The sequence below is a fragment of the Semicossyphus pulcher genome, unplaced genomic scaffold (genome assembly GCF_022749685.1).
Source record: "Semicossyphus pulcher isolate SPU_LCO1_2020_fin unplaced genomic scaffold, fSemPul1.0.p SCAF_9, whole genome shotgun sequence".
NCBI classification, from domain to species: domain Eukaryota; kingdom Metazoa; phylum Chordata; class Actinopteri; order Labriformes; family Labridae; genus Semicossyphus; species Semicossyphus pulcher.
Genome location: NW_027211770.1, coordinates 25,824,139 through 25,850,526, shown reverse-complemented (window position 1 = coordinate 25,850,526; position 26,388 = coordinate 25,824,139). Strand labels below are relative to the sequence as shown.

Genomic DNA, 26,388 nt, shown 5'->3' with positions numbered 1-26,388 from the left:
GCAAGAGCACGAGAAGTGATACATTTCTGTCTCCATGCTGTTCAGTTCACATTTGAGGTCAAACTACTTTGCAAATGTGTGCTAAGAGGTTATGTTCACATGAAATTGTGATTATAGACACATTTTAAGTGCCTATTTCACTTTTACTTCAGGTTCGTAACACATTATGAAACGGGGGTAGCCATGCATGTAGTTGATGGTTGCTATGAAACCTTTTTTTTTTTCACACATTCTCCTGAATATGTTCTCTCTCTTTGGTAACATCATGTTTCCTGTTTGCTTAAAGGTGTTAGTACTGTAACAAGTCACTTCCTTAATAAGGCACTTGTATCGAGGAGAAGTCAAGACAACAGCTCATCTCCTTTGTGCTGATCTAGACAACAATGACCCGGCCAATGGATTATATTTTGGATTCAAGCGTAGAAGGTAAGTTTGTTTATTTAAATTCTATTATTTGATCGCTTTAGACGAGCAGCACGAGAGCTAAAGCTAAAGGGAGAGCAGTCTGCATGTTTCATTCATTCATGAGCGTGCGAGCACGGCCACGTGGTTCTTTGAAGCATGAGGCAAGCCAGCCTAAACTCATCATAACGCAGGTTTCAATACTCTGCATTTTATTTCTGTTACAGTGAGGCTGGCCTCTCTTCCGCCTTGAAGCATAAATTCATGGAAAGTTACAGTGAGATTGCTTTGCCTGTAGTGGAAACAGGCAGCAGAGTTAAACCGATTCCTAAAGTGAAACCAGACATCATAGAGGACACTTGGATGGCAGGAAATCTCCTCTCAAAACCTCCTCCTGCTGAGAAAAATGTCTCTAATCCGTCAAACCAAGCTGAGACTGAAATAAACAACACTTCAAAGCAAGCCTCACCGATGGTGCTGAGAGAGAAGAGCCTGGGAAAGGAAACTGCCGAGGTTTCAACCAGTGCAACGGCCATTTTAGATGAAGAAGCGAATGGAGGACATTGCTGCAACAAACACAAGATGGACGCAAACACAGCAAAACCTCGTGGTCCACCACGTGTTCTTCTGAAAAGAAGCCGCAGAAGAAAACCTGTGAAAAGAGCTGCTGGGATGAAGAAATGTAATTATATAACATTTTTATACTCTTAAAACTTTTACTGAAAGCTGCTGTGAGGAACTTGAATTTATGTTGACCTCTGTGGACAAAACGGAAAGTCTCATCTCTTTGTTACAGCCATTAAAAATAACCATACGGAGATAACTAATACTTTGCTTAATGGTCTCGCTTATGTAGATCATGTAGAGGCACCAGAATGAATTTAGCTCTTTTTCATATGCAGCTAAAAACTCCTCACAGGAGCTTAAAGTGTTTTTATGAGCAGGAATATTATGGTAATATACACTCAGTGTCCACTGCAGTAAATACACTTTGTATTACACTCTGTAATCTATGAAAAATGTCTTTTTTGTCAACATTGTTGGAGTCAAGAGAATTTAATTATATGTTTATAATTAAGGTCTAAGTAAAAGTGGTGTTTTATTGGACTACAGTGGACTGAAAGGTGTTTTATTGTTATTTATCATCACTTAATAGCAGAGCAGGTGTATTTTATTGTATTGGAGTGTAAGTGTATATGAGGTAGTCCTGTATCCTGTTATGATATGCAGCTATTAGTTCACTAATGGATAATTTGCTTTTATATGTTTTGTTTGTATTTCCAGGGTACCTTCTTTTTTTGATGGCAGTCAATCATCTTCCTGTCTCTGAGGGCTCTCCTGGTATGTGTCATTTCATTTCATTTCTTTATCTGTACAGAAAAACATATTTACATATAAAAATGCACAGGTGGGCTTAAAAAAACCTGAGGGCTTGTACAAGTCTCTCAAAATTGGGTTACTTTAAAAACACCTAGGTTTAGGACAGAATGGGGGGAAGGCTGCTTTTAGTATCCGGTTGTTAAGCGGTGACGTCACACCTCCGCATTAAACTGTTTCCGGGTCCAAGCTGCTACAACGTCTCCTATTTACAATATGCCACAGTGCTGCTTTCCGAGTCTAAAAAATATCCTCAGTTGTCTTTTATTGATCTCCGTGTGTTCGTAACATATCCCTGACGTGTTTGTTATCACAAAGATTAACCATGACATTGTAAACGTTTGGCTTTTACCTGTGGATGCTACCGTAAGCTAACTTTAGCTTAAAAACATAGACATGGTTGGCAGCTGAAACACGAAGAAGTGGGCTCATAGCTATTTATACAGTCTATGGTTTACAGCAACAAAAACCCTTATAGAAACTTTCAGCCTCATCATGAGTGGGTTATCTTCCCAAACAGACCAGAGTGGCTACAGGTTGTAGCTCTAATCCAGCTAGAGCACATGGGCTGCTATTAATCCACTGTGTCAGACTGAGATCAGTTACTTAACTGAGTCTCTTCAGATTTACTCCTAAATTTTAAGATAGATTAAAAAACTAAGCCAAGCAGCAAGATGACATCCAGACAACTTTGGGCATCTAGCATCTTGTGCTTGTGTAAACCTTTACGGAGTTGGATTGTTTTAGTTATGTTTCCTCTCGCCGTTCCTCCTCTACTCTGTTAATCCAGAGCAGATCGGCTGCAGGAGCCATATTTGTCAACAGAGCTGTCAATCATCATTTTTACAGCATCAAATAAAAAATTAAAATTAAACTTGTCAGACAAATGACCACTTGGACGTAAATCAGCATGATAAGAACTAACTTTAATGACAGAAACATTGTTTGCGGAAAAATTTGTTTGCCGTGTATTTTGATTTTATAGTTTGACCCATGTCATCTGTCGACATGGAGGTGATGGGCTTTATGAACTATACGGCAGCCAGTCAGCAGGGGGCGCTCTATCCATCTTTTTATACAGTCTGTGGATTATATGTGTATATTTTGTTCTGTTTTAACTTGTATTGCTGCAGGGCACCTCTGGAATAGAGAACTCAGTCTCAGTGGGTCCTCCCTGCAAAAATAAATCATAAAAAAAACAGGAACCAACCTCACATTAGAATTACAAGTATCTACAAAGTCACAAATTTACAGTCTTGTTTTCAAAACTTGGGGCGTCAGGAGCAGATGCAGTTTTGAGAAAAGCTGGAAAAGGATGCATCTATGTGGTGAACATAGTTCAATGTGAAGCGCTGTCCTGTATGTTGTCCTCTACTTCAGTGAAATTGTCTTCACAATTAGCTAAAAAGTACTTAAAATACTGTATGACTAAAAAAAATTCACCATATTTTTTTCCTAATATTATCTGCCAAAGATGCTCAACCTGCAGCAGACCAAAAGCCTGAGAGCAGACCTATAATTTAGGACGACCTGTTGAATGAACCAAGCTGCAGTGGTTTGATTATTTTACATCAAATGAAAGCAGCATTTTTTAAACACCCATGCTTTAACATTTAATGTATACACATTTAGACCTGAGAGCACTGTAGCTGTTTACATCTGTTATTGTTTAATGTTTTTTTCTGCTTCAGCCCGAGTTAAGTGTTTTTCCTGCATGGACCCGAAGAGATGCCCAAACCTGACCACCATATACACCAAAGAAGATCATCAACCGTACAGCAGACCAGCCAACGAATCGTTCTCAGCATGCTCTAATCGCTCTATACCTGCTGGCAACAATACTTGTGATGTTTGCAACAACACAACTCTCCTCATCATCCTCTGCCCAGAGGACGTTGGACGCCTGGAGGTGGAAGATAACAGTGGAGCACAAATTGAAAACATCTCCTCAGTCGGTACGTTTTTCATTAATGAATTCTACATGATTCTCTGCTGTTTTTGGACACGTCCTGGTCAATCTGATTTCTGTAAATCTGAGTTAAAACTCAGTGACAAACAGTGATTGGAATGATGTTAAAAGAAAAAGTTGAGGGTTTTTCTCCATGAATGCTGTAATGTTAACCCCCTTACAACATGGTATTTCACCCTTGCCGGTGCCTTATGTCCTGCGTCACACAGACTTCCCTGGGGGTTTTCAAATTACTTCTACCTTTCAGTACCAAGTATAAAATCTGTTGTAATTCCTACACCGTTCACTTGATTTGGATGTAAATACCCTCAAATTAAAGCTGAAAGTCTGCACTTAAAGTACATCTTGATTGTTTCAAGTCCATCGTGGTGGTGTACGGAGCCAAAATGATGAAAATTGTGTCCAAATATCTATGGACGTAATTGTACATAAGGTGCGATTCACTTTAAATATGTTGACAAACTGCTGACAAACCCACGTTAACAATAGATACGGGAAACTTCATTCTTTATAGCCCCATAGTGCAAATGTTTCTTGGCTCTCTGCACATGAAGTTAGCTTGCTAAAAGTTAGCGCTGAGACAGCTGACGCGTGCCGGTTACGTCTTGCAAGCCACGCCCATCCGGGTGAAATACCGTGTTTATGGAGTCCCATAATGAAGGTAGTTATCCTGTTAAAGGTGGATAATCTACTGCCAGGTTATAAACTCATTTGGTCTGTCTAGCTAATTCCACAACTGTGTCGGGTGAGTGCCGCTTACTGTCCTGTACCTCAGCTTATCTAGTCTCTGAACTAAACCTCTGACCTGTTTTTGTTGTTGGGCCTTTTGGGGATTTTTCATGAACATATCTGACAATAGCATTGATGGCTGTGTTGTTTGTTGTACTTACAGACTGTCCAAGATCTCTTTTTCCTGGTGAGTGAAAATGCAGTATTTTTTAATGTTTCCACTAATTAGCAGGTAACAGTGCCTGCACTCATGGTACCTTGCTAGCTAGCGTTCAGTGTTTCCCATGCAGGGATTTATATGTGGCTGCCAGTTAAAGGGGTCAGGATTATTGAAGCTTTTTCCAGAGAAGACGGCGAGTCATAGTGATGAAAAGATTGGTTGTTTTTAGTTACCTGGTATGTGTCATTCACAAGCTGAGTCTGTTTCATTCACACGCTCTTTTATTTTCTTTAGTTTGTTCCAGTAAGCAACCGGCCTCTTGTCTAAATATGGTCACTACATGGCGGTGGTCACATTGCCTCAAGGCTTCAAAACGATGGCTACGTTCACTTTGCATACAATCTACGGTTAAATAGGTCCTCATGTAAATAACTAACATCTCTAAAACCATATATATAAATTCAATGTCTAAAATATTACACCTTCATGAAGACAGGATTAACTGCAGGGCTGTTGTAAACAGCCCTGACCCGTTGAAGCATGGACTCAACTAGACCTAAAGGTGTGCTGAGGTATCAGGCACCAAGACGTTAGCAGCAGATCCTTTAAGTCAGTGGTTCTCAAACTTTTTCTGTCAAACACCCACTTGGAGAAAAAAAAATGTCCACCCCCCAAAAATGTCACAAATGGGTAAAGTTAAACTTTTATTGCAAGAAAGTCAAGATCGTGACCGTTCTTTAAACTTTTCTCTGAGTAATTTGCTGTGTAAAAACTATTTCAGTTGCTTCATCAGACTTTTTTGAATAGAAATATAATAAAATGTGCAATAACTTTTTCAGAACAATAACAATAAAGTTTATTCAGTGCTTATAAAAAAAACAGTGTTTCCGCTACATACATTTTGCTGTGGCGGCCCTGAAACAGTGACAGGAGTCATAGGACATCAGTCACACGTGAAGTCGTGGCAACCAAATAAACAACAGCGGGACCAGTTTACTCCTCACAGTGTTCTAACGGGTAAAAGAGGGTCCAACATCGGACGCTCTCTGTCGGCACATAATCATATACAGTTCTGTTACGCAAACTAATCCAAACAATCATATTGTGTATCTCCGTACGTCCCTACTGTAAATGCATTGATTGTCGCTGTTTATAAAGCTTATAAAAAGGTGCAGATGTCATTTGGTAACAATCGATTGATCGTTTTGATCGCTACGTCATTAATAACGTCCCTCGTGCACACGCGGCTCACGTGCTGTTTTGAATTGCGAGAGAAAATATTTAACTTTTGTAACTTAATTAAACAGACTGATGGCTGATGAGGACAGTCAACAAAGCAGACAGAGAGACAGACAGATAGAGGGGGGCGGGGCAAGCAGCTGTGCAGAGAGCAGAGGCACAGGTGCGTTGGGGGACTGAAGGAAAGCAAAGTGATCAGATTAAAGCAGATTGTGAATTAAAACTTAATACAGTGAAGAAAAGGGAACAATTAGAGTGTGGAAGTCTACATGTGATGTGCTTCTCACAGAAATCATTGATATATGCGAGGGCAACGTGTTTGTGTACTGTTCCACCCGAAAATGAGTCCGGGTTGTCCGATGTCAAAACATAGTTCCGCCTGCTACATTTTCCAAACGTTGGCGCGCCCCCCCTGTCATTCCACTGCGCCCCCCAGGGGGGGCGTGCCCCACAGTTTGAGAATCACTGCTTTAAGTCCTGTAAGTTGCGAGGGGGGGCCTCCATGGATCAGACTTGTTTATCCAGCACATCCCCTGCCTAACAAACCTACTCACTGTCACGTGCCATAATCAATCAATGTTACTCACTCAACCTGTCAGTGGTCATAATGTTATGGCTGATTGGTGGATATAAATGCAATGTTTTGTCTCCCTTAAACATTAACTACAATAACATCATGTTCAGGTAAAGAGAAGACGACCACTGGCCGTGCACGTTATGGATGGACTGCTGTTGTTGTTGGTATGTATTTCCCACAAGCACTGAATGTCATTCTAATACTGACAGTGATGAACTGAATGACTTTAAACAAAGCCACATTAGTTTTTGTCTTCCTATTTTCAGTCCCCGTTGTCTTTGTGCTGGCAGCTGCGCTGATCTACAGAGTAAGTGTGACTAAATTATCTCACTGATCACACAACTTTCAAAGAGGAATATATAGAATATGAAATCATTATATGTTTTGTATTAAGTATGCGATATGTCACTATTTAAATCTGTTTTTAATTCTTTCAGCGCCACCAGAACAACAGGTATGTTCAGTCTATTTTGATGTTTCAAATACCCTAACTAACTACTATTAGGTAGCGGGCCGGATTTGTTCAGATGAGACCTCAAAGGGGCCGGACTATTTTTTGCCGACATCATAATGTCATAACACATAGATAAATCGGCTACTACAGTTTCATTATTTGAAATCATTCAATAAGAGCCAACAGATACAAGTACCAATCAGTGAACATCTCATGTTGTACACTACACTGTAGTTTGATCAGCACAGTTCCTCTCTCACATGCGTAATCCCTCTCCAGCTGAGTTAAGACAGTTAATCGATTTTTAAACTTGCGTATGAGCCCCAACAGTTTGTTCCTGTACGTGTCCATACCGTCCTCAGACAGGGAAAGTGGACTGGGTTGTGCTGTTACAGCTGCGTCTGCTACAGAGCCTATTTCATTTGGAAAGCATGAACTGTCGTGGTACTCTGTGACATGTTTGTTGTGGCCCTGCATGTTAACATTCATCACATTCAAATGTCCACTGAAAAAGAAAGATCTGTTACCCTGTCTTTCTTATCTTACTCTGCCACTCGCTTTCCTCTCTGTGCCCTGAATTGAGCGATCTCCGTGCGTAATCGAAAGAAGCATTTGAGCACCGCTACTTGGCTCAACCAGGGGACCTCAGTGTGAGGGCAGCTCATGCCTAATATCGTGATCAGTGAAAAGAGCAGAGTCTCACTGGTAGACTGTGAATTTTTTAAATTCAACACATTCACAACTGACACTCCATGTTTTTCTGTTCCTTTTTTTAGGGCAAATACTGGTCAACCTTGAAGAACAGTGCAGGATCAAGAAGAAGACAGCAGTGTGAAGATGCCTTTTTAACGCTGTTTTATAATGAATAGTTTTAGCTGCAGTATACAGCATGCTTATATTTTTTATCAGCGATCCCTTTGTACATTGTTTCTTGATTAACAACCAAATACAAAAAATAATAAGATAAGTATTCAAATTTGTATTTTGGTCTGATCAACACTCAAAAACGTATAAATATTGACTTTAAACAAATCCTTCTGGAACTAATGGGAGCTTAAAGGCCAGTTCGGATCAATGATTCGCAACGAGACTCGATGCAACTGCCAAAAGAATCCCCTGACATCTGATCGTAAACATTCTAAAACTGGGCCGTTCACATCAAAGCAACGCAATGCAACGCACACAGGCACAGCTGACCGTCTCCATAGCAACGACCCCACTACCTCTGCATTAATACTTTACATTAATTAATTAATACTATAACGTTAGTATTAGGCCTAGGTTACATGAGTTATCTAGCTGGATTTCTGTGACAGTGACATGCTCACAATGTTAGCTGTAACACAAATTAGTTTGGAAAGAGAGGATCTGGAGCCGTCTTTGGCTACTGCAGCGCCAGAGACAGGGTGTCTACGCTAACTTGTCCTGTTTCCTGATTGGCTGAAGTGAAATAGCTAGCTCATTTCAGTTCTAAAACTGCATTTGGAGATTTGACAAGTCAAATCTTCTGTAACTAATTAGTTTCCTGCTATATGTGATGTAGTGATGTTTTAATTTTGTGAGTTTTCTCTGCAAAAAAAATGCCCTATAAAGAGGAGGTGCTCTCTAAATTAAAAATGGTTTTAAACAATATCGGTCTGTCATTCTTTATTTTTATTCATTTATAACACTGACACTGGACCAGACCATAATGTTTTGAATGAATAATCCGTTATTGTAGAAGTACATTAGTTAAGTGACAAAGGTCAGCCCACTAGCAACCTATGATACCGAAAGTAAAAGAACTCACTGTACAGAAAGCCTACAATTATGGAGGCAGTATAAGCATCATTTTTTTGTGAATGATAATAAACGTTTAACTTACCTGTTTACTGATTGGCAGTTTTATCAATGATTTATTATTATTATTATTTTTTTATTATATTATTTGTTTATCAAAGTTTATTTATTAATTAGATTTTGTGCTGATACTCCAAAACTGCAAAGTAACATAACCAGTAACCAAGCTGTGAGAGATAAAAACTATAGGTCAAGTAAAATGGATACAGCCTACACAAGTAAAAAAAATATGTCATAACTGTATTTAACAACACTAGCCTACTTGAGTAAGTGCACTTAGCTAGTTATAGTCCACTAATGTAATGTTATAATGTGATCTGTAAGTTGTAGATAGCTTACTTGTACTTAATTTGGGTATATCCATTTTAGGAAATTAATTACTTTCAATCTTTTACATTTCAGAGGCTATCTCAAGAAGTGATTATACTGACTGTTATGATAAACTGAAGGACTAAGTTTTCCTTTTTGAGATATTCTTCAAACTAGCATTAACTGGAAAAAGGTTATGTCATTACAAAGCTGAAAACAGGGATGTTTTTCTGAGCTCTTGAAAGTTGTCCTATTGGATATACCTGGTTCTCAAAGGATTAATGCTCCAAAAAAGTATATGTTAAATAAGAAATTAGCCATTGTTGTACATTAAACTACCTAAAAGTATATTGAGTGGTTAAAATGAGCACAATTAAAGTTGGAAAATGCACATACAACTTATCGCAGCTGTAATATTAATCTAAAAACATCATACATTGTACTAAACACTGCCAGTAACCATTGTACTGCATTATTTGGATATTTTAAGTCCAAAAATTGCTCATTATACTTACACACCCTCGTCCAAATATGGTTCTAAAGGACGTTATGTATTTTCACAGTGTTGTTGGCTAGCTGAAGGTTTCCTCCACCGCTACAAAACTTGCCAGTGGTAACATTACTTTATCTCATCCCTGCAGAAACTGGGCCATACTTGGTTACTCGGTAACACATACGCGCGCGCATTTGCCTTTCACGTCCAGAAGCTCCCACAAACTAGAGATGTTTCGGTCCTGAACGATTCGTTCAAAAAGAACGACAAAGAACAAATCTTTTCAGTGAATGGAATGATCCGTTCACTTTCATGCATCAAATTCGTTCCTTTCGTTCACTTGGCTCCGGTCGCGGCTCCCCAGTGCCTCACTTCTTCTTTTAGAAAACCAGACTGATTGATGTTAGCACGAGCCAATTGCGTTTCAGAGGAGGGCTGTTTGTATCAAATCTAATGTATCAAATGACCATCATTGGTTAGGAGAACGACTGGACGAGTGAGAGTGAGTGAGTTACGGGTAAACTGGAAATGTCACTGAACGACCTGGTGAACGAATCTTTCAGCTGAACGAGATCCGAAGATCCGGGTCACTGAAGTGAACGAGAGCTGACATCTCTACCACAAACTGGTTGAATATTAACAAACAGTGCTTTGATAGCGTTATCAGTGTCTGGACCGTACCAACTAGCGGGTGGGTGAAACGTTACTTTTTGGTCAGTTTTACGTATTAGCTACCGAAATATGTTGACAAAGAAACAGTTGAGTAATTCAAAATGCTATCCTGCTTTCAGCACAAAATACATTAAGTCAAATTAACCGTCGACAAACAAAAAAACAACCCAAAGCAATCGCACACCCCCTTGTTTCACAACCTGTCTTTGAATGCTCACCTGTTGGCAGCGCGAATGACGTGGGGCGTTCAGGTACTCCCCTCGCTGACAACATACAAAGACACAAAATGGAGCTGGAGTTACCTGGCTGAGGAAAAGAACGGCTGCGCTTAATAATATGTTTAACTTCTAGCTTTATCAGTGTATTTGGTAAAATAATAATAGCATAGTCGACTGAGACTCGGAGGAAAGAGGATTAAACATGTTCTGGACGTTAATCATCGCCGCTTTAATGGCAACAGGTAAGTTGTCTATGTTTTTTCCCAGAAGGGTGGGCCCTCTTCCGTGAAAAGTCCGTTGATAAATACTGTCTCTGTAACTGCTCGAGTCGTTCACTATTTTGACTCATTTTCGGGTATTTTTTCGTTCGCCCACGGTTTCAGTGCCTTTATATTCACGTAGTAAATATTTAAAATTTGTTTTAGATCATTAACCAGCAGTTTAACGAACAATCTAACAATCATATAGGCCTATTAGTAGTTTTAAAACTGGTTCTAATTTTGTGTTTAACGGTATTTATTTTTATATCAAGAAATAATGCCTGCGAGGAAAATACAGCGAAAGTATACTTAACAAAGGTATTGAGTGTTTTGAAGTTTTATTATGAAACTTTTTTTAAATTTGTTTTAGAAGAGCAAATAAAATAAAATAACGCGTTGCTCTCTAATATCAGTCCTTCCAGTCATTCAAGCATGTGATATGTTACCAGGTAATGCTGCATTAGCAACATAGAAAACATGCCTAAGTAGTATGTTGGCCTTTTGAATTGGTACTATATGGGCTTCTGTATGAGAGGAACAACAAGGTAACAGGATCTGGTTGAGAGGAAGCTTGAAGGCACACACTCCTGGAGGTGAGGGATATTTGATAGAGATACCCATAGACTGTATAAAAAGATGGACGACATGACAGCTCCCTCTGTACAGTCATTGGAGATACCCTTCAGCAAAACACAGTTCAGCTTAACAGGCCCACAAAATTTAGCCTGCCTTAAAGATGAGAAGAATCAACACCAAGGAGCAGGATCATCTCTTGTTATGACAATAATAATAATAAAAATAATCAAAGTAATTAGTCATTTATTCTGGTTGTGGTCCTTTACAATCCCACTGAAACAGACTGAAATTAAATACTGATGCCTCTTTATGACCTACAAAAGCAAAACAAACAATCAGCGAGAAAATCAACTATTTCTACTTTATAATGTTTGTTTTTTTTACTATGATTTTTATTATTTTCTTTGCTATTGGTTTACTTTTTATGGCAGAAAATTGAGTGACATAGTGCAGTGTCTGTCAACAAAACCTGTATACACAACATTTGAAATTGCATAGTTAACAACAAATATAAAATGTATGTTTTTACGTTGATTTTAATGAACCCAATTTCTTTCCTAATGTTACACAGCAACACAGCAGGAGATCATGTTAAAGGCCTTTAAGATCAGCAATAATAGAAAAGTTGCTGGGTGAGAAAAAGTCTACTTAAGTCACAGGAAACGGTGTCACTGCAGATAACACATGCACATCTCCAGTATATGAACTGTCTGTTAAAAAGACAGACCTTAGAAAAGAATAATCCTATGTTCTCAGAGCATGCAAAGTATGCATACCTGCTGTAATTATAATGTCTGTAATGGTCAGGAACTCAGAGCGTCTGAGGTGACTCATCACGCCCACTCAGTGATACCAGCAGTGAGGAAACACTGTTTGTCATACGCCACGCCCTTAGGGGTATTTCAGTCTAATCTGAAACCATTACCTAATGTTACAAAATGTGAGAAACATTTTCATGATAATGTTTGTCAAAACTGTTGCTTAAAACTCAGCTGTTTAAATCTTCAGTATTTTTTTACATTTCTTTCTAGAGTCCACCCTGGCCATCTCGGTCCAGTGCCCCACAAAGAGGTACATTGTCATCCTCTTCCAGCCCGTCACCCTCACCTGTAACTACCAGACAACCGCCACCCAGCCTCCCGTTGTTACATGGAAGTACAAATCATATTGCCGGGACCCCATCCAGGCCGCATTGAATCCCAGCAGTGCGGAGAACATCCTGTCTCAGAACAACCCCAACTACGACCCCAACATCGAGTGTGCGGACAGCCAGAGGACGGTGCGCATAGTGGCCTCCAAGCAAAGCAGCGCTGTCACCCTTGGATCATATTACCAGGGCCGCAAAATCAGCGTCCTAAACAGTGAGTTGATAAAAACAATTGAACCGCATATCAGATACTGAATGTGATATTTTTGCCCCGACACATAAAATCACATTAGAGTTGTTTCAGAACTGAGACCAATACCAGTATCGGCACATACTGCCAAAGATAAGATTAAAGAACTTTTTTATCCTGAAGGAGATTCTAGTGCCAGATTGCAACAAAATTATAGTACAATATACTGTATGAGTAACACAATAGACCATAAACATAGTGTATCATAAAATGTAAAGTGTATGGGTTAAAATGTAAAGGGTTAAATGCAAAGAAACTGAGCCTAAAATTGCAATAGAGGAAGTTAAGCAACTAAAGTAAGCTAAATATAAAAGTAATGGAATTGCATTGACAGCAGTATTGGCATTAAGGAAGTTAACACTTAAAATCACAACAGATAAAGAATGTAAGGATTGAATATGATATTCAAAGTAATTGTACATGACAATAATAAGTAATAACGCACATGGTGTTAATTAGTGTGAAATATGGTTTCAGGTATAACCACAAAGCCACCCTAAAAGAGAAACTAGTTTCAGGTACATTTTTGTGTCCCAATAACAAAAACAGTGTGGTGCTAGCAGAGAGTGTAATGTTTGTCAAAGCTTAAAAAATCATCAGTGTTTTTCTACCAATATTATCTCTGTATTTCTATTTTTATATCATTTTCTTATCACACTAGTATAGGAGTGGTACTTGGTATCGGCAAGAAAAAATGTTATCAGAAAAACTCTAAGTTTTATTGAAAACATGTTATTGTGATCTGATACATTATATATTATCAGTTAAAGTGATAATCTCAAAAATCTCTGTTTCGTTCTATTTGGCGGCACCTGTGGTGATAAGCACAGCACACTTCCCAGATATCCAGACAGTGTCGCATGTGTGACGTCCACGGTTGGCTCCGGTTGTAACTCTTGATTTTCCTCGCTGACGGTCACTTTCCTTTTCAGACTGTTTGCTTCATCTGAGCGTCGGGTTTGTTTCTTTTTCTTTGGATTTTCCCTTTTTTTTGAAGTTGTATCTGTAGTCATCGATCTTTTCTTTGTTTGTTCAGCCATAGTAGATTACTGTTTACTCGCAACACTTGCAGAGACCGGAAAAGCAGCCGCTTAGCTCCGCCTACCCTCTCTGGCAGACCAACCACTGCTGGCTGATGGAAAACGCGTCACTAACTGGGCTCCGGTTGAGATTTTTTCCGCGAATGTCGCCACAGACACCCAGTCTGTAATACTGCAAATGCAAAGGCTTTCATCAGTGGGCCATAGGCTCAATCACTGTTGTGTTACCTCATTCGGCGATAGATAGTGACTCAACAGACATTTATTTCAATGACAATCTTTGAAGATAATCACTTTAAAGTAATTTCATGAAAAAGCTTCTTTTCCTTGTCATAAAGTTATATCATATTGAAAATCTTTGAGCTTTTGGGCTGCACGGTGGTGCAGTGGTTAGTGCTGTTGCCTCGCAGCTAGAAGGTTCCTAGTTTCCAGTGACATTTGAGGAAATGATCAAGATAATAGGCTACATAAAGTTTGTTAAAGCTCCTGTGAGGAGTTTCTAGCTGGTTATGAAACAGACTGAAACATACTGATGTCTCTGTACGACCTACAAACATGACCATCAGCAAGAAGATTAATCATTTCTATACAGTGATTTTAAATACCTGTTACTGCTGCCACCAGCACTAAGACTGGAAGTGTCTTTATTCACGTTTTCCATGAAAAGATTCACAGCTGGTGGTACTTTTGAGAGTTTAGAGCAAGCTGGGGAATACCACCCCAATGACACGAGTGGAAACAAAGTCATAAGCAACAAGTGAATCAGACTGAAAGTGTAATTAAGGTTCCAATTAGTTAAATGCTCACATTTTCGATTAAATGGGGGGCTGTATTCTAAGGACTACCAAGAAAAGAGCAAACATCCTGAAACGAATGGGTTCATGACGGGGCTTTTAGTCATAGTGAAAATGTTAACCCGTCTTCTTTTCCTGTAAGCTTCTCTGAAACTGACCCTGAAGGCAGAATACAGAGAAAAACTGCGCAGAAGGCTTTGTGGCATTTCTTTCTCAGAGTTTGTCACGTAGGTAGTGTTGAGAAAGAACAGTCTGCAAACTCTTTTACTGGAAGCATTGTTAAAACTATTTCAGTATTAGTGAAACATAATAAAAGTATATAATTAATACTGTCATAACATAGTTAAGGTCCAGGCAGAAGGAAAGCATCAATGTACTCTTTATTTATTGTTGATCAAACTGATCATTGCAGACACAAAGAACATCAGCGTTCAGTGATGCGAAACACAAACAGAAGACGAGTCAGAGGAGGTGAGCAGCAAAAAGGAAGAGCAGGGGATGAAACCAAAACAATCCAAAACATCTTTCTGCATCCTCATTTTTATTCACTGACTTACTGCAAAAAAAGAAATAGAAACCTATCTGTCTACTACCTGTTCAAAAAATACACACAAGCAGCCTTGTTAATCTAGTGTGCCATCGCCCTGTTATTTTCCCATCCAGAGCACATTAGACCAGGTCTTTTTTTCAGTTTCCACAAATAGAATAAAGGTTTCACAAATCTGAAACTGTGTTTTGATGAATCTTTGGAGTCTCCTTGTTAATCTAGTCCAGATTTGACAAGTCAAAGTATCGTGGTTTTTAATCTGGACCTGGTCTAATGTGGGAAAAAACAGCGAAATTGCCCTTTTTTCAGTTTTCACAAACAAAATAAAGGTTTTGATGTTAATATGAAATAAAATCACCAAAATTAAAGTGATCAAAATTAAGCATTGTATCAGATAATGACCATTTCTATTAGGGATAGACCGATTATCGACAGCGATATTTGGCATTTTGACGCATATCAGCATCGGCCTTTTTTTTTTTCTTTTATCCGACGGCCGATAAGAGTGCAGAGCGCTCACACACACGGCGGAGAGGAGAAAAAGTTCATTTCTCTGCTAATTTTATTTAACCATGTTTTATTTACTTAATAAAACTTCTGGAAGTTATTTATTTATTTATTTATTTAAATTTTCAGTTAACTTTATAAGACATGCTGCTGACCCTGGGAACTCCCTGCGCTTTTTGTTTGTTTGTTTAATAAACATATGCTTAAAGGCATTTAAACAAAGTTAAGTGTTGGAGTTTGTATTATTCAAAATTTTGACGCCAATATTTTCACTTTTACTGCAAATGAATATCGGCTCCAAATATCAGTTATCGGCCTCCTTGACTACTAATAATCGGTATCGGTATCGGCCCTGAAAAAACCATATCGGTCTATCTCTAATTTCTATTTACTCTCTTTCCTATATTTGTTATTATATATATTTATGAGTTTGAATGACTGAACCACGCCATCTACAGGTGTTATGTCGCTTTTAAGGTGGACTGGGAAATTCCAATCGAAAGCTGTGAATCGAAAGCGAACTTCAGCCTCATAAATATAGCAGCTGTGGATGAAAGTTGACTGCTGGAAGTTAAAGACTTGTTATTTTAGTTTACGTTCTGCTTGTCTAACAGTTGTTTGATAGAGCCTTTTGCAGAGACGATTTGATTAGATTTTTTCTTGTGACTTAGCCGCTGGCTTAAACCTCTCTGGGGGGTGCCTCAGTGCAGGAAAAACCCTGACATACAGTCGAATTATGGTGACACAGCAATGTGGTTGGCAGTTTCCACACGGAGGATATAGTGCTCAAAGCTTTTCATATTTTTATTTGTAAATCATTTTAAATACCATGTAATACCCCCTCCTTTAACCCCCCAAAAACATTTTAAATTGCAGTTGTAACACGACAGCATATAGAAAAGGGGGTGAATACTCGTGTACTTATGTTACACTCTTTGTCTGCTCCATGCAAACACCCATTCTTCTATCTGTTAATCATCGGCTGCTTTTGACCAGACTCTGTTGTCCTCCACAGATGCAGACCTGAACATCGCACAGACGGCATGGGGCGACAGCGGCGTCTACGTGTGTTCTGTGATCTCCTCCCAGGACCTTTCGGGAAACGGAGAAGACTACACAGAGCTAATTGTTCTCGGTAAGTAACCTGCGTAAGCACTGAAGAAGCACATTAACCTGCTTCTTCTTTCTCTCTCTATACTTCCCCCTTTGTCACTTTCATCCTTCCATTGACGCACATCCAAGTTACACATACAGTTTTGAAATTTTACTTGGCAGACTTAGGGAAGCTGGTGTGTGGGGCAGACGTACATTAAGCAAAGAAAATACTTGCCACCTTTGCCTTTACAAGCAAACTAATTAACACCACTTTAAAGTAATTGTGGCTTTATCTTTCTTTCACAGAGAGAAAGTCAAATACTACTGACCTCCTGCCTGGCATTGACTTACTGGTTATGGAAGGTAGTACAAGCCCCTTAATATAGTTCAGCTTTGTTTTAGATCCATGTTAGAGGTGTAAGACTTGCATAACAACCCCAGCTGCACTGCTTCAGGTCATTCATGTCTGATTTTATAAGATTCAGAAATGTACTTTTTGCTCTGTTAAACTGTTAGAATAGTTCAAGCATTCAAGATCTCCACCCAAGAAAATGTAACATGCAAACAAGACACAAAACCCCCCCCACTCATTTTCATACCGTGCCCCTGCAAACAAACTGTTTTTTCATTTTTAACCTTTTCTTCCCGCTGCTTTTCTAACAGTTTCTCTTTTGGTTCCATTTTTTGCAGCTGCAAATAAAAAAAACAGTGAGCCCCTTTTATGTGTCACACTGTGCTCTGCAGATCCAGCATCCATTTTAGCTCTCTGAATGAAGAGTGTCTCCCCTGTCTGTGCTGTTGTTGTTTCTTTGCTTTGTGGCATGTGCTGCCTGAGCTGACTTGCAGAGTGAAATAATGCCCCAGGCACAAGGACAAACTGGATGTACCGGTTTGACAAAAACCTTAGAAATACTCAAATCACCGCTGTAACACAACATGTTTCCTTGATGTTAACGCTCAAAAACATAAAGGAAATCTGAGAGTTACACACTGATTTGAGTGTTTGCATTGATAAAAGCAACAATCACTTGACTGTCTTGTGACAAGACTCTGAACCAAGTCTCAAGCCACAAACCGCTTATCAACCACTTCCTGTTTGGCTGCTCTTCAGTGTTTGCAAATTTCAACTCAGAGGTTTCCTGTTAAAAATATATCAAACCAAAACAGACGTTTTTATCGTCCTGGTACAGATATATCTTTTTAAAAGAATCCCCTATCTGCCTAATCTGTAGATCAGCTATTCCTAACCTGTGGGCTGCGAGGGTATTGTAAGGGCCCGATCAGACAGAACGCGCTTTGCAGGCTGTAAAACGCGAGGCGCACCGCACTGCCTTTTTTGTGGAAGTAAACACCCGATCAGACAGAGCGCGTATTAGCAGCTGGGGGCGGCTTTTTTTTCCTACTGTTGTTAAGGCAACCACCGTATCATTAGCTGTCATTAACCTTACCGTTACATTGTAAACTGACAGAAGGCTCGCCACTCCTTTCATCCGATTGGACAGTGAGAAAAAACGCCCATGACGTCGGGCGCTTTTCTGCTTTGAGTTGAAGTTTTTTCAACTCGAGGCGCTCGGAGCATTTCCTCAAAAACACGAGGCGCACAGAGCGGGAAAAAAGCGAGGCACTCCACAAAGCAAAAGCAGCGCGCAAAAAGCCTCTCATTGAAAACAATGACAAAAAAGCCGCCCCCAGCCGCGTCCTGTCTGATCGGGCCCTAAGCGGGCCACCAAGTCATTTGCAAAAAATGTAGTTATTTGAAAATAAATAAATATATTTTTTTTTAAAAACATGTTTTTTTTTTACATTTTCAATATTTATATTTAAAACATTTGAAAACTCCTTTCATTGTTTTTGAAATCATATTACGCCCATCGCTGTGATAAGCCGAGTTCTGAATACTTAGCACTGGGATTTTTTTGGACAGGCGATGAAGCCAAACAGTTACGGTTGTGTCTGTTGTGTTCTGCGACGTTGTCAAATGAAGCGTTGAAGCCATGTAAACTGCGCCACCACCTCGAGACAAAGCATGGACAGCACGTGACCACGCCAGTTGTATTTTTTGAGAACAAGCGCGGGTAATATCAGAGCAAGGAGGAAGTAATCAAATCGTCTGGTTAGGCTTACGTGCTGAATTTACAGAGGATTTCCTGTTTGCGTCACCAGCTGTCCCTGGCCTTACCCTGTCACCTAGCAACAGGTAGCTAGCCGGCTAACTAGCTAGCTAACTAACGTCACATAACATAACCCATTATTTTAAAGATCATTTAAAACGGCCCTTTCAGGTTATTTTTTATATGTGCAACACGAGTTGTCCAATTGAGTTGAAACCAAAAACTTTTATATGAAAGTATAATCCTCGGCTGGGTAAGTCCGGATGAGTCCGCCATCACGTTTGAATTGGCGTGCAATGAATCTTGGGATATATCGGGCTGCGAAGGATGCACCCGATGGATCCTTCGTGGCCCAGGAAAAGGAGGACGCATTTGTCGGGCACATCTAAAGGAGCCTTCGAAATGCGACAGCGTTCAACGCGCCGCTGTGACACGATCAGCCTTCAAATACGTCCTTTGAAGGATGCAGCCCTTGGATTGGGACACAGCTTATTCATGTATGCGGACTTAGAATTTGTGCCACAATATTTATAACTGTTAGATTTAAGAAAGTCTGACTTACAGACACACAAATTCCTTATGTGCATGTGTGAACCCTGAAGTTACACGCTACAAGTTTTGACCTTTATTTGCCTCCGTACCCTGGTAGCTTGAAGTAAGAGATTTGGAGACTTTTTCAAAACACATAGCAGCAAAAATACCTTCTGAGTTTGATGTTTAAATCTCTGTATTGTGTGTATAATAGAAAAAGAAGCTAAATGCTGTCGTGTCCATTAATAATGTTGGATATAAATGAGCTTAATAAGTCTCCTGTTGTCCACACACAGACTGGCTCCTGGTCGTCCTGGTGGTTTTTGGCTTCCTGCTGCTGCTGCTCCTGATCGGGATCTGCTGGTGTCAGTGCTGCCCGCACACCTGCTGCTGCTACATCAGCTGCCCCTGCTGCCCTGACCGCTGCTGCTGCCCGCGAGCATGTAAGTACTGCATAAAAAACAAATGATATTGCACTATTATTCTTCGTGTTACCTTGTAGTATTAAGCTGTATACTTTTTTTTACTTGCATGTTTCTATGGCACAGAGTGTTGAAAACTGTACCAACAGTTGGCGCTTAATGTCTGGTTAAAAAGTTTGCTCTTGGGCAGAGTCTTGGATGAGTACGAGGTGTTTCTACTGTTCATGTTTTTGTAATCTCTCCACTTTAACCAACTGTCTCTCATTATTTCTCAGTGTACGAGGCAGGAAAAGCAGTGAAGAAAGGGTTGCCCAGTCATTATGCTCCCACACTCTATGCTCCCAGTATGTATGCTCAGCCGGCATACGGCGGCCCGCTTTTGAACCAGCCGGGTATACCCCTTCTTCCTCTACCCAACGGAGCTGGCCCTCAACCTCCACAGAGCGGTTATGGGCGTGAATACGATGGCGCCAGCTCAGGTAAGCTACACCTTTTGTTTCAGTCCTGTTTGGAAAGTTTTCCAAGTCATTTCAATACTTAACAGTTTCGAACAGAAAATGTGAGTTTCATAATTTAATGCCATGGTAAAATGTGCTTTGTTGTGTCTGTGCAGTTGGGCAGGGCTCCCAGGTGCCTCTGCTGCATGACCCTGACAGTGGCGGAGACCACAGTGAGTAAATGAGGGGAAAAAACTGATCGAGTATTTGTATTTCTGTTTTCTAACAATTCACCGCAAGCAGCTCAGAGAGTTTCCCCACTTCGCACAAGAGATTAACTTGTGGTTTTATTTTAGCAACAGTCACACAACTGTAAGATCTGTGAAGTCTGTACATATATTTGAGGAGTAATGCTCTAATGACTCATGCTGCCTAGTGTCAGTATTGTTAGTATTGATTAAAAGAAATGAGTGTTAATAATAATTAATTGTATCCTTTGTGACCCACTGATAAAAAGGCAGATAAAGGTCTCTTATGTAATTTCAATAACAAACGCTAAAAAATTGTTGGATCAAGTCACTCATGACAGATGATGTGATCTGGTGGCGATTTCTAACTATATTTCTAAAGTATTAAAGGACTCTTATAAGTTGTGCTCAGAACACATGTATTCACTGTATTTGCATGAAGCTGAAGGAGCTGAAACCTGACTTCCTGTCTTCTTCTCGCAAGCTCGCAGTGGATACCGTATCCAGGTGGACCCTGACGGGAACGCCACGCGTGCCATTTACTACATGGAGAAGGAGCTGTCCAAACTGGACCCGTCCAGACCTGCCAATTACAACCGCTGTGAGTGACTGGATTCATCTCTTTAAGGGGAGGAGGAGGGGATTTTAACATAACCTACGCCCTCCGTGCAAAATACCCAGTGGCAATCTGGGGACCCCCCTACCTAGCGCTGCAGCGTTATGCTGAAGTCTTACACAGACTCAAAACGCAAGATTTCATGCCAAAACAGCAACTGTTATGAGAGCAGCAAGCTCTGTGGTTTCCTACACACTAAACACCTTAACTTTCCAGCCTTGATGTCGAGCCAAGTGTTGTGGTATCTCCATTCGCCCACCTGCTTAGTTGTCCAACCAGCCGGTAGGTCTCAGATGCTATCAGCCTCCACATCACCTCTGTTTCCCGGAGAAGAGCTCTAAACCTCAACCTGACCTGGTTCTGGGCAGGACAGGTGGAGCCCCCAACTCCCTTGTGCATGTAGTAGCTGCAGATGCACCAGTGTTAGCTACGGTCTCCACTACATTGTAATTCTGGTTTCCAGATTTTAAAACACTCTCCAAAATGACGAATTAAATCACACATTCGATCTTTCCTTTGCACCTCCCCCTTTAATTGTAAATCTCGCCCAAATGAGAATTCACTTTTCTTATTTTTCACACAGATACCATTTAATTTCCTCTGTTCTTATAACCAGCTCTTCTTCTCTGTTTTTCCTCCCTCAGTGGATAATATGAGTGAAGTCAGTTCTCTACATGATGGCCTGGACCCTCGAGGTCGCGGGGGCCGATCCCAGCCGCCCCCTCTGGCTACTGTATATGACCGGGATGAAGCCATGAGCACCATCAGCAGCGTTTCCCAGCAGGGAAACCGTCGTGACGACTACCCTCGCCGTGGGGGAGGGTATATGGGGGATCGCGTACGTGCCCGCTCCATGGACAACCTGGACGACGTCGGTCGGCGCAACGGCCGAGATGACTACCCACCACACCGACGCCCAGATGAGCCCAGAGGCAGGAGAGGGTGAGTCTTATTTCTACAGAGCAAAACTTCATTAAAACCATTTTCACCTCTGGTAGCAGTGACGGCTGTCGATTAGCTGGTTGGAGCTTAAGGCCTGAGCTTGTTATGTAGTTTGGTGCACTTAGCTATCACAGCATGTAGTGTAAACTTTGGATGTGGTCCTGTGAGGAAAATATATAAGAACTAGGTGTTTGCTAAACCTCAAATGAAGTTAAAATTTAGCTTGAACTTCTCTTAAACTCCTTTCAGCTGCTCATTTCATTTTCTGCTCTCTTCAGCTCGGATGATGGATGGAGCAGTAGTGCCCGCAGCGGCCACGACTTTGACGACCGCAGGCGGCGCGACTACTCCCCCGATGATCGCCGTCGTGAAGACAGAGGGGGCTACGGCGGCCTCCCGGGGAGACGCAGCCGCAGCCGTGATGATCTGATGGACCTGGAGAGGGATCGACGGCCCGGCGGCGGTGCAAGGGGCCGGCGAGATGATTATGACGACAGCTTCCTGCGAGAAGCGATGGAGAGGAAGAAGCTGGGCGAGCAGCAGAGGGCACGCAGCCGGGATCGACTCGACAGCGAGAGCGACCGCTCGGATCGGGGGAGGGCGCCCCGCGGGCCCCCACCGCTTCCCCATAACCCACCGGCTGGATTCCCCGGCCGTCGTGATGATTACCCGCCTCCTCCACCTCCACCATACAGTGATGATGAAAGTATGACATCTTCTAAGAAAAGCAACCTCCGCAAGGTGAGCTTCACGTACAACCTGTGGCTTTCTAGTATTTTTCAAGTCAAACAGAAACCGAACCAAACCAGTTTCAGTATGTGGTCATGAACTTTTGTTTTAAGACGGAACTCAATAATTGTGAAACTTTCCTTTTATAAGCAGGAGTTTTCTAGTCTTTGAGAAGCACATTCTTAAGAAAAAAGTTATTAGTTGCAAGGAATTACGAGGAAGACACTTTTTTTCTTGAGCTGTAATTTTAAAGGATAACTGGTGATATTCTGTACTTTCCTTTTATGGTCAACAATCCCATGAACAAGAATAAAACAAAGTGGACTCATGCTACAACGAACTAGTGCCTGTGCAGCTACAACTCTTCTTCCTTCATAAAAAATTGAATTCATCAACGTTAACTTCATTAACATCAACAAAGGCACTATAGTGTATTTAGAGTGAATACTTAACAGCTTTTTTTATAACTGCATTACTGTGAGGCTTAAAGGAGAAATTCAGCCCTGGAAAAAGCCACGGTCAGTCAAAGCTGGTGTTCTCTGTAATCAATAGAAGAAGAAAAAAAAACACGCCATAGCTGTGGAGAGAGTTGTACAAACAGCTTGTGGTTTCGCTCATTCTGAATTCCTACAACACCCAGTGTGCATTGCGCCCCTCCCTCTGAAAGGAACGGCCCAGCGAGGGCGTGGTAACATAGGGAAGTGTTAGGTCCGCGCAAAAAGTCTTCCTGTTTGTCATGCTGTTCTTTTGACCAGAACAGTTGGTAAACACAGGGGGTAATTCACTCGTCTCAAGTTCCGTTTCACAAAGCACATTGTCCTGATGATATTGAAGCGCAAACACGCCATAAAGTTTCCTATCCGTGCAGTTTGCTCTTGTTTTGTGTCTGATTGTGGAGAGCAGCTGTCTGCAGCTCCACTCTCTGCTGTGCGGTGCTGCGCTCTCAGCTGCACGCGCAGATCGATGAGGTGACGGGAAAGGAGGGGGCAGATCTTTGAACAGCTTACTGTAGAGTCCAGACTCGACAGGTGTTTGCTAGTATTACTCTCTGTGATGCAGCTTTATGTTTTTCAAACGAGCGCGCAGCAACAGCTCGTCCATATAATAATCCTCGTTCTGCGGACATGTGGACAAAGTGTGCCCGTGTGTCAGGGTTGAGCCTCGCACAGCCCCGGACTGACTGGTCTCCCGATTATTATAATAATAATGACAATATATTATCAACAGATTGTTTTTACAGATACATACATTTGTCAATCACACAAAAGGTGGAATTGTCATCATGATCACTGGAAACTCAGAGCCTGACAGCCCTTATAATACTGCACCGCAGCTCCCACCAACTGCCGGTGCTGTTAGCGCCAGCGTTAGTGAGTTAGGTGCTGTTTGCCACGAGGCTCATTTGCATAGAAAGTGGACAAACGACAACAACAAGTAACATGACTCACTGAAATACTCGCAAACACCTCCAGAGCACAGAGACGCTGTTTAGTGAATTCCCTCTTAAGAGTCCTATCAAATATATCTACAAAAAAAACAAAAACAGAGCATCATGGTGCTCACCTGTGTTGTACCGGAGTGTAAGGAGAGCACGAGGTAAAGAGACGTTCCAGTGAAGTACTCCCCGCTGCAGGTGATCAAAGGAGACGGGCGTCCGCCGAAGGCACAGAGCGAAATTGCATTTTTGTCCTACCATAATGGCATTAGCCCCTCGCATGATAACTGAGGTTGAAAATCGGCGAAGTTGCCCTGTAAAGGAGTCGTCAAAAAAGGCACTTAAGCATTTTTTAAAATTAAAATATATACTTTCTACCTGTTTAAGTTGACAATAGGAAAGCTATAGAAACACTTTATTAGTATATCATCTTCCGTTACTACTCTACAACTACAAATGAAATGAACATGTATAACCCAGTCTAAGTTTTAAAGTCGTGCACGGTGAAATTTGCTTAGTGTAAGACAGAATCACAATCCATCTCACTTGTCAAATCTAACGCCATTAACTTTTATGCTAAACCAGGTGTACCAGGTGCTTTCCTTTAATTTAACAGGTATACTTTAATTTTAAAGTAGGCAGGCGAATGTGATCACATTTTAACTTATGTAAAGTTGTCATGATGTTTGTTGTCTTGCAGAATGGAGCTGTGAGTCGGGAGAGCCTGGTGGTGTAAAACCGTCCTGTCCAACACTGCAGCTTTTTATTGATCCCAAAAAGAACCAGACTGTAAATATAACACACACTGCTAATTTGCTGAGCTGATTTGCATGTCGCATAATTTACACTGAACTCGTAATTGATGCTGAATGCGTGTGAATGCTTTTGAAACAGGGAGGAGGTGCACAGATGAAATGTTGCCTTCCTTTTCATGTAAAAAACATTGTGGCTGCCACAAGTGCCTTAAATCTGTACAGACTTTTAGATGTGAAAGTCAAGCTGTTAAATAATTGTCTGTAAAGTTTTTAAATCTTGACGAGTAAACGTAAATGTTCCGATTGGTTTCAATTTCATGTTTTTTATAACTTTTATGTAGTTTTTAGTCTGCTGATGTAGAATCGTCTGGGTCTTTAGATTTTCTGGCTTTTTATTTGTGAAAAACTTTGTTTTTATAAGAAAAGTGTACGTTTAAAGGTCTGATTTTATCTGTGCTTTTAGTTCTGTCTCAATGTGTTTAGAAACCTGGTGAACAAAATCTTCTTTGTGTTTGACTTCTTGCATTTTATTTTGTCTTTTTATTTTTTACACATTGTCAGTTTTAACCAGCATTATATTGTACAGCCAACCAGTAATACACTCAAATGTTTATGATGATGCGATGAAACGTAATTTTACAATAAAGGTCTCTATCGTCAGGCCATTTGTTTGACGGAGTGGAGTGTGGAGTTTTACCACTAGATGGCGCCACCATGTAATTTAATAGCGCAGGAGGTTGTAGCAGTGGTGCTGTTATGGATCAAAGTCTGCTTTTCTCTGGATATTTTAACTTTTATTAATCATAAAAGCTGATAATTGCTGGTGGTTCAGTATTCAAGAGAAAAACCAAACATTTTTCAGACACTGAAGAAGTTTTGATTCTTTATCGGGAGTTTTAGTTTCTGTTCCTCTGTTCTTGTTTGTGTTCAGACTTCGGGGTCAAAAAATCCTACTTTATTAAGAGTTAGCCAGAAAAAGTCGCCTTCACTCTGCTGTCAGTGTTGGCATTAAAGTTTCAGACACCAGAAAGAAGAACAGTGGTACCGTCCAACAGCTTCCGTCATGATAAATCTGCGAGAATACTTAGTTTGTGAAGCGTAAAATATAAAAGTGAAGTTCATTCAAAGCTGAGCTCTGTGCAGGACTATTAAATCCAAACAACAGGACAAATTAAAGTTTCAAAATGTTCTTTAATAGAAGGTAGCTCAGTCTGTAGAGACTTGAGTTGGGAGCCGGAGGGTGGCCGGTTTAAGTCCAGGTACGGACCAAGCGTGGAATTGGGGCTGGTAGCTGGAGAGGTGCCAGTTCATCTCCTGGACACTGTCGAGGTGAGCAAGGCACTGAATCCCCCGACTGCTCGGCAGGGATGTCCACGTGCAGCCCCCTCACTCTGACATCTCTCCAGTAATGCATGTCAATAAAGTCTTGTATGTGTGTTTATTTCGGGCCTATGTTTGTACCAGGCCTGGACGATATGGCCAAAATCCTATCACGATATAGGAACTAT

The 26,388-nt window shown here is 40.8% G+C and overlaps 2 protein-coding genes across 3 annotated transcripts; both read left to right on the top strand.

Moving 5' to 3' along the window:
• The first annotated feature begins 346 nt into the window (after positions 1 to 346).
• LOC138584712 (uncharacterized) lies at positions 347 to 8,536 on the top strand. The gene is made up of 9 exons (XM_069657009.1): positions 347 to 426; positions 630 to 1,084; positions 1,687 to 1,743; positions 3,471 to 3,734; positions 4,641 to 4,664; positions 6,561 to 6,617; positions 6,720 to 6,760; positions 6,891 to 6,907; positions 7,684 to 8,536. Exons 2-9 carry the CDS (start codon positions 667 to 669, stop codon positions 7,703 to 7,705), a joined length of 900 nt encoding a protein of 299 aa, XP_069513110.1. The 5' UTR covers positions 347 to 426; positions 630 to 666; the 3' UTR covers positions 7,706 to 8,536.
• A 1,954-nt stretch (positions 8,537 to 10,490) lies between these two features.
• On the top strand, positions 10,491 to 25,540 carry lsr (lipolysis stimulated lipoprotein receptor). 2 transcript variants are annotated; one of them, XM_069655430.1, is made up of 11 exons: positions 10,491 to 10,680; positions 12,306 to 12,635; positions 16,575 to 16,694; positions 16,961 to 17,017; positions 19,593 to 19,739; positions 19,994 to 20,197; positions 20,332 to 20,388; positions 20,888 to 21,004; positions 21,664 to 21,961; positions 22,240 to 22,702; positions 24,826 to 25,540. In XM_069655430.1, exons 1-11 carry the CDS (start codon positions 10,641 to 10,643, stop codon positions 24,859 to 24,861), a joined length of 1,869 nt encoding a protein of 622 aa, XP_069511531.1. In that variant the 5' UTR covers positions 10,491 to 10,640; the 3' UTR covers positions 24,862 to 25,540. The 2 variants fall into 2 exon arrangements, with proteins under 2 accessions (XP_069511531.1, XP_069511532.1); XM_069655431.1 differs by lacking the exon at positions 16,961 to 17,017.
• Positions 25,541 to 26,388: the final 848 nt, after the last annotated feature.

Coding starts and splice junctions, on each gene's coding strand:
- lsr (XM_069655430.1), top strand. CDS start 10,641: ATGTTCTGGACGTTAATCATCGCCGCTTTAATGGCAACAG. Junction 17,018..19,592: donor TGACTTACTGGTTATGGAAG/GTAGTACAAGCC, acceptor GTCCACACACAG/ACTGGCTCCTGGTCGTCCTG. Junction 21,005..21,663: donor ACCTGCCAATTACAACCGCT/GTGAGTGACTGG, acceptor TTCCTCCCTCAG/TGGATAATATGAGTGAAGTC.
- LOC138584712 (XM_069657009.1), top strand. CDS start 667: ATGGAAAGTTACAGTGAGATTGCTTTGCCTGTAGTGGAAACAGGCAGC. Junction 4,665..6,560: donor TCCAAGATCTCTTTTTCCTG/GTGAGTGAAAAT, acceptor CATCATGTTCAG/GTAAAGAGAAGACGACCACT. Junction 6,618..6,719: donor ATGGACTGCTGTTGTTGTTG/GTATGTATTTCC, acceptor TCCTATTTTCAG/TCCCCGTTGTCTTTGTGCTG.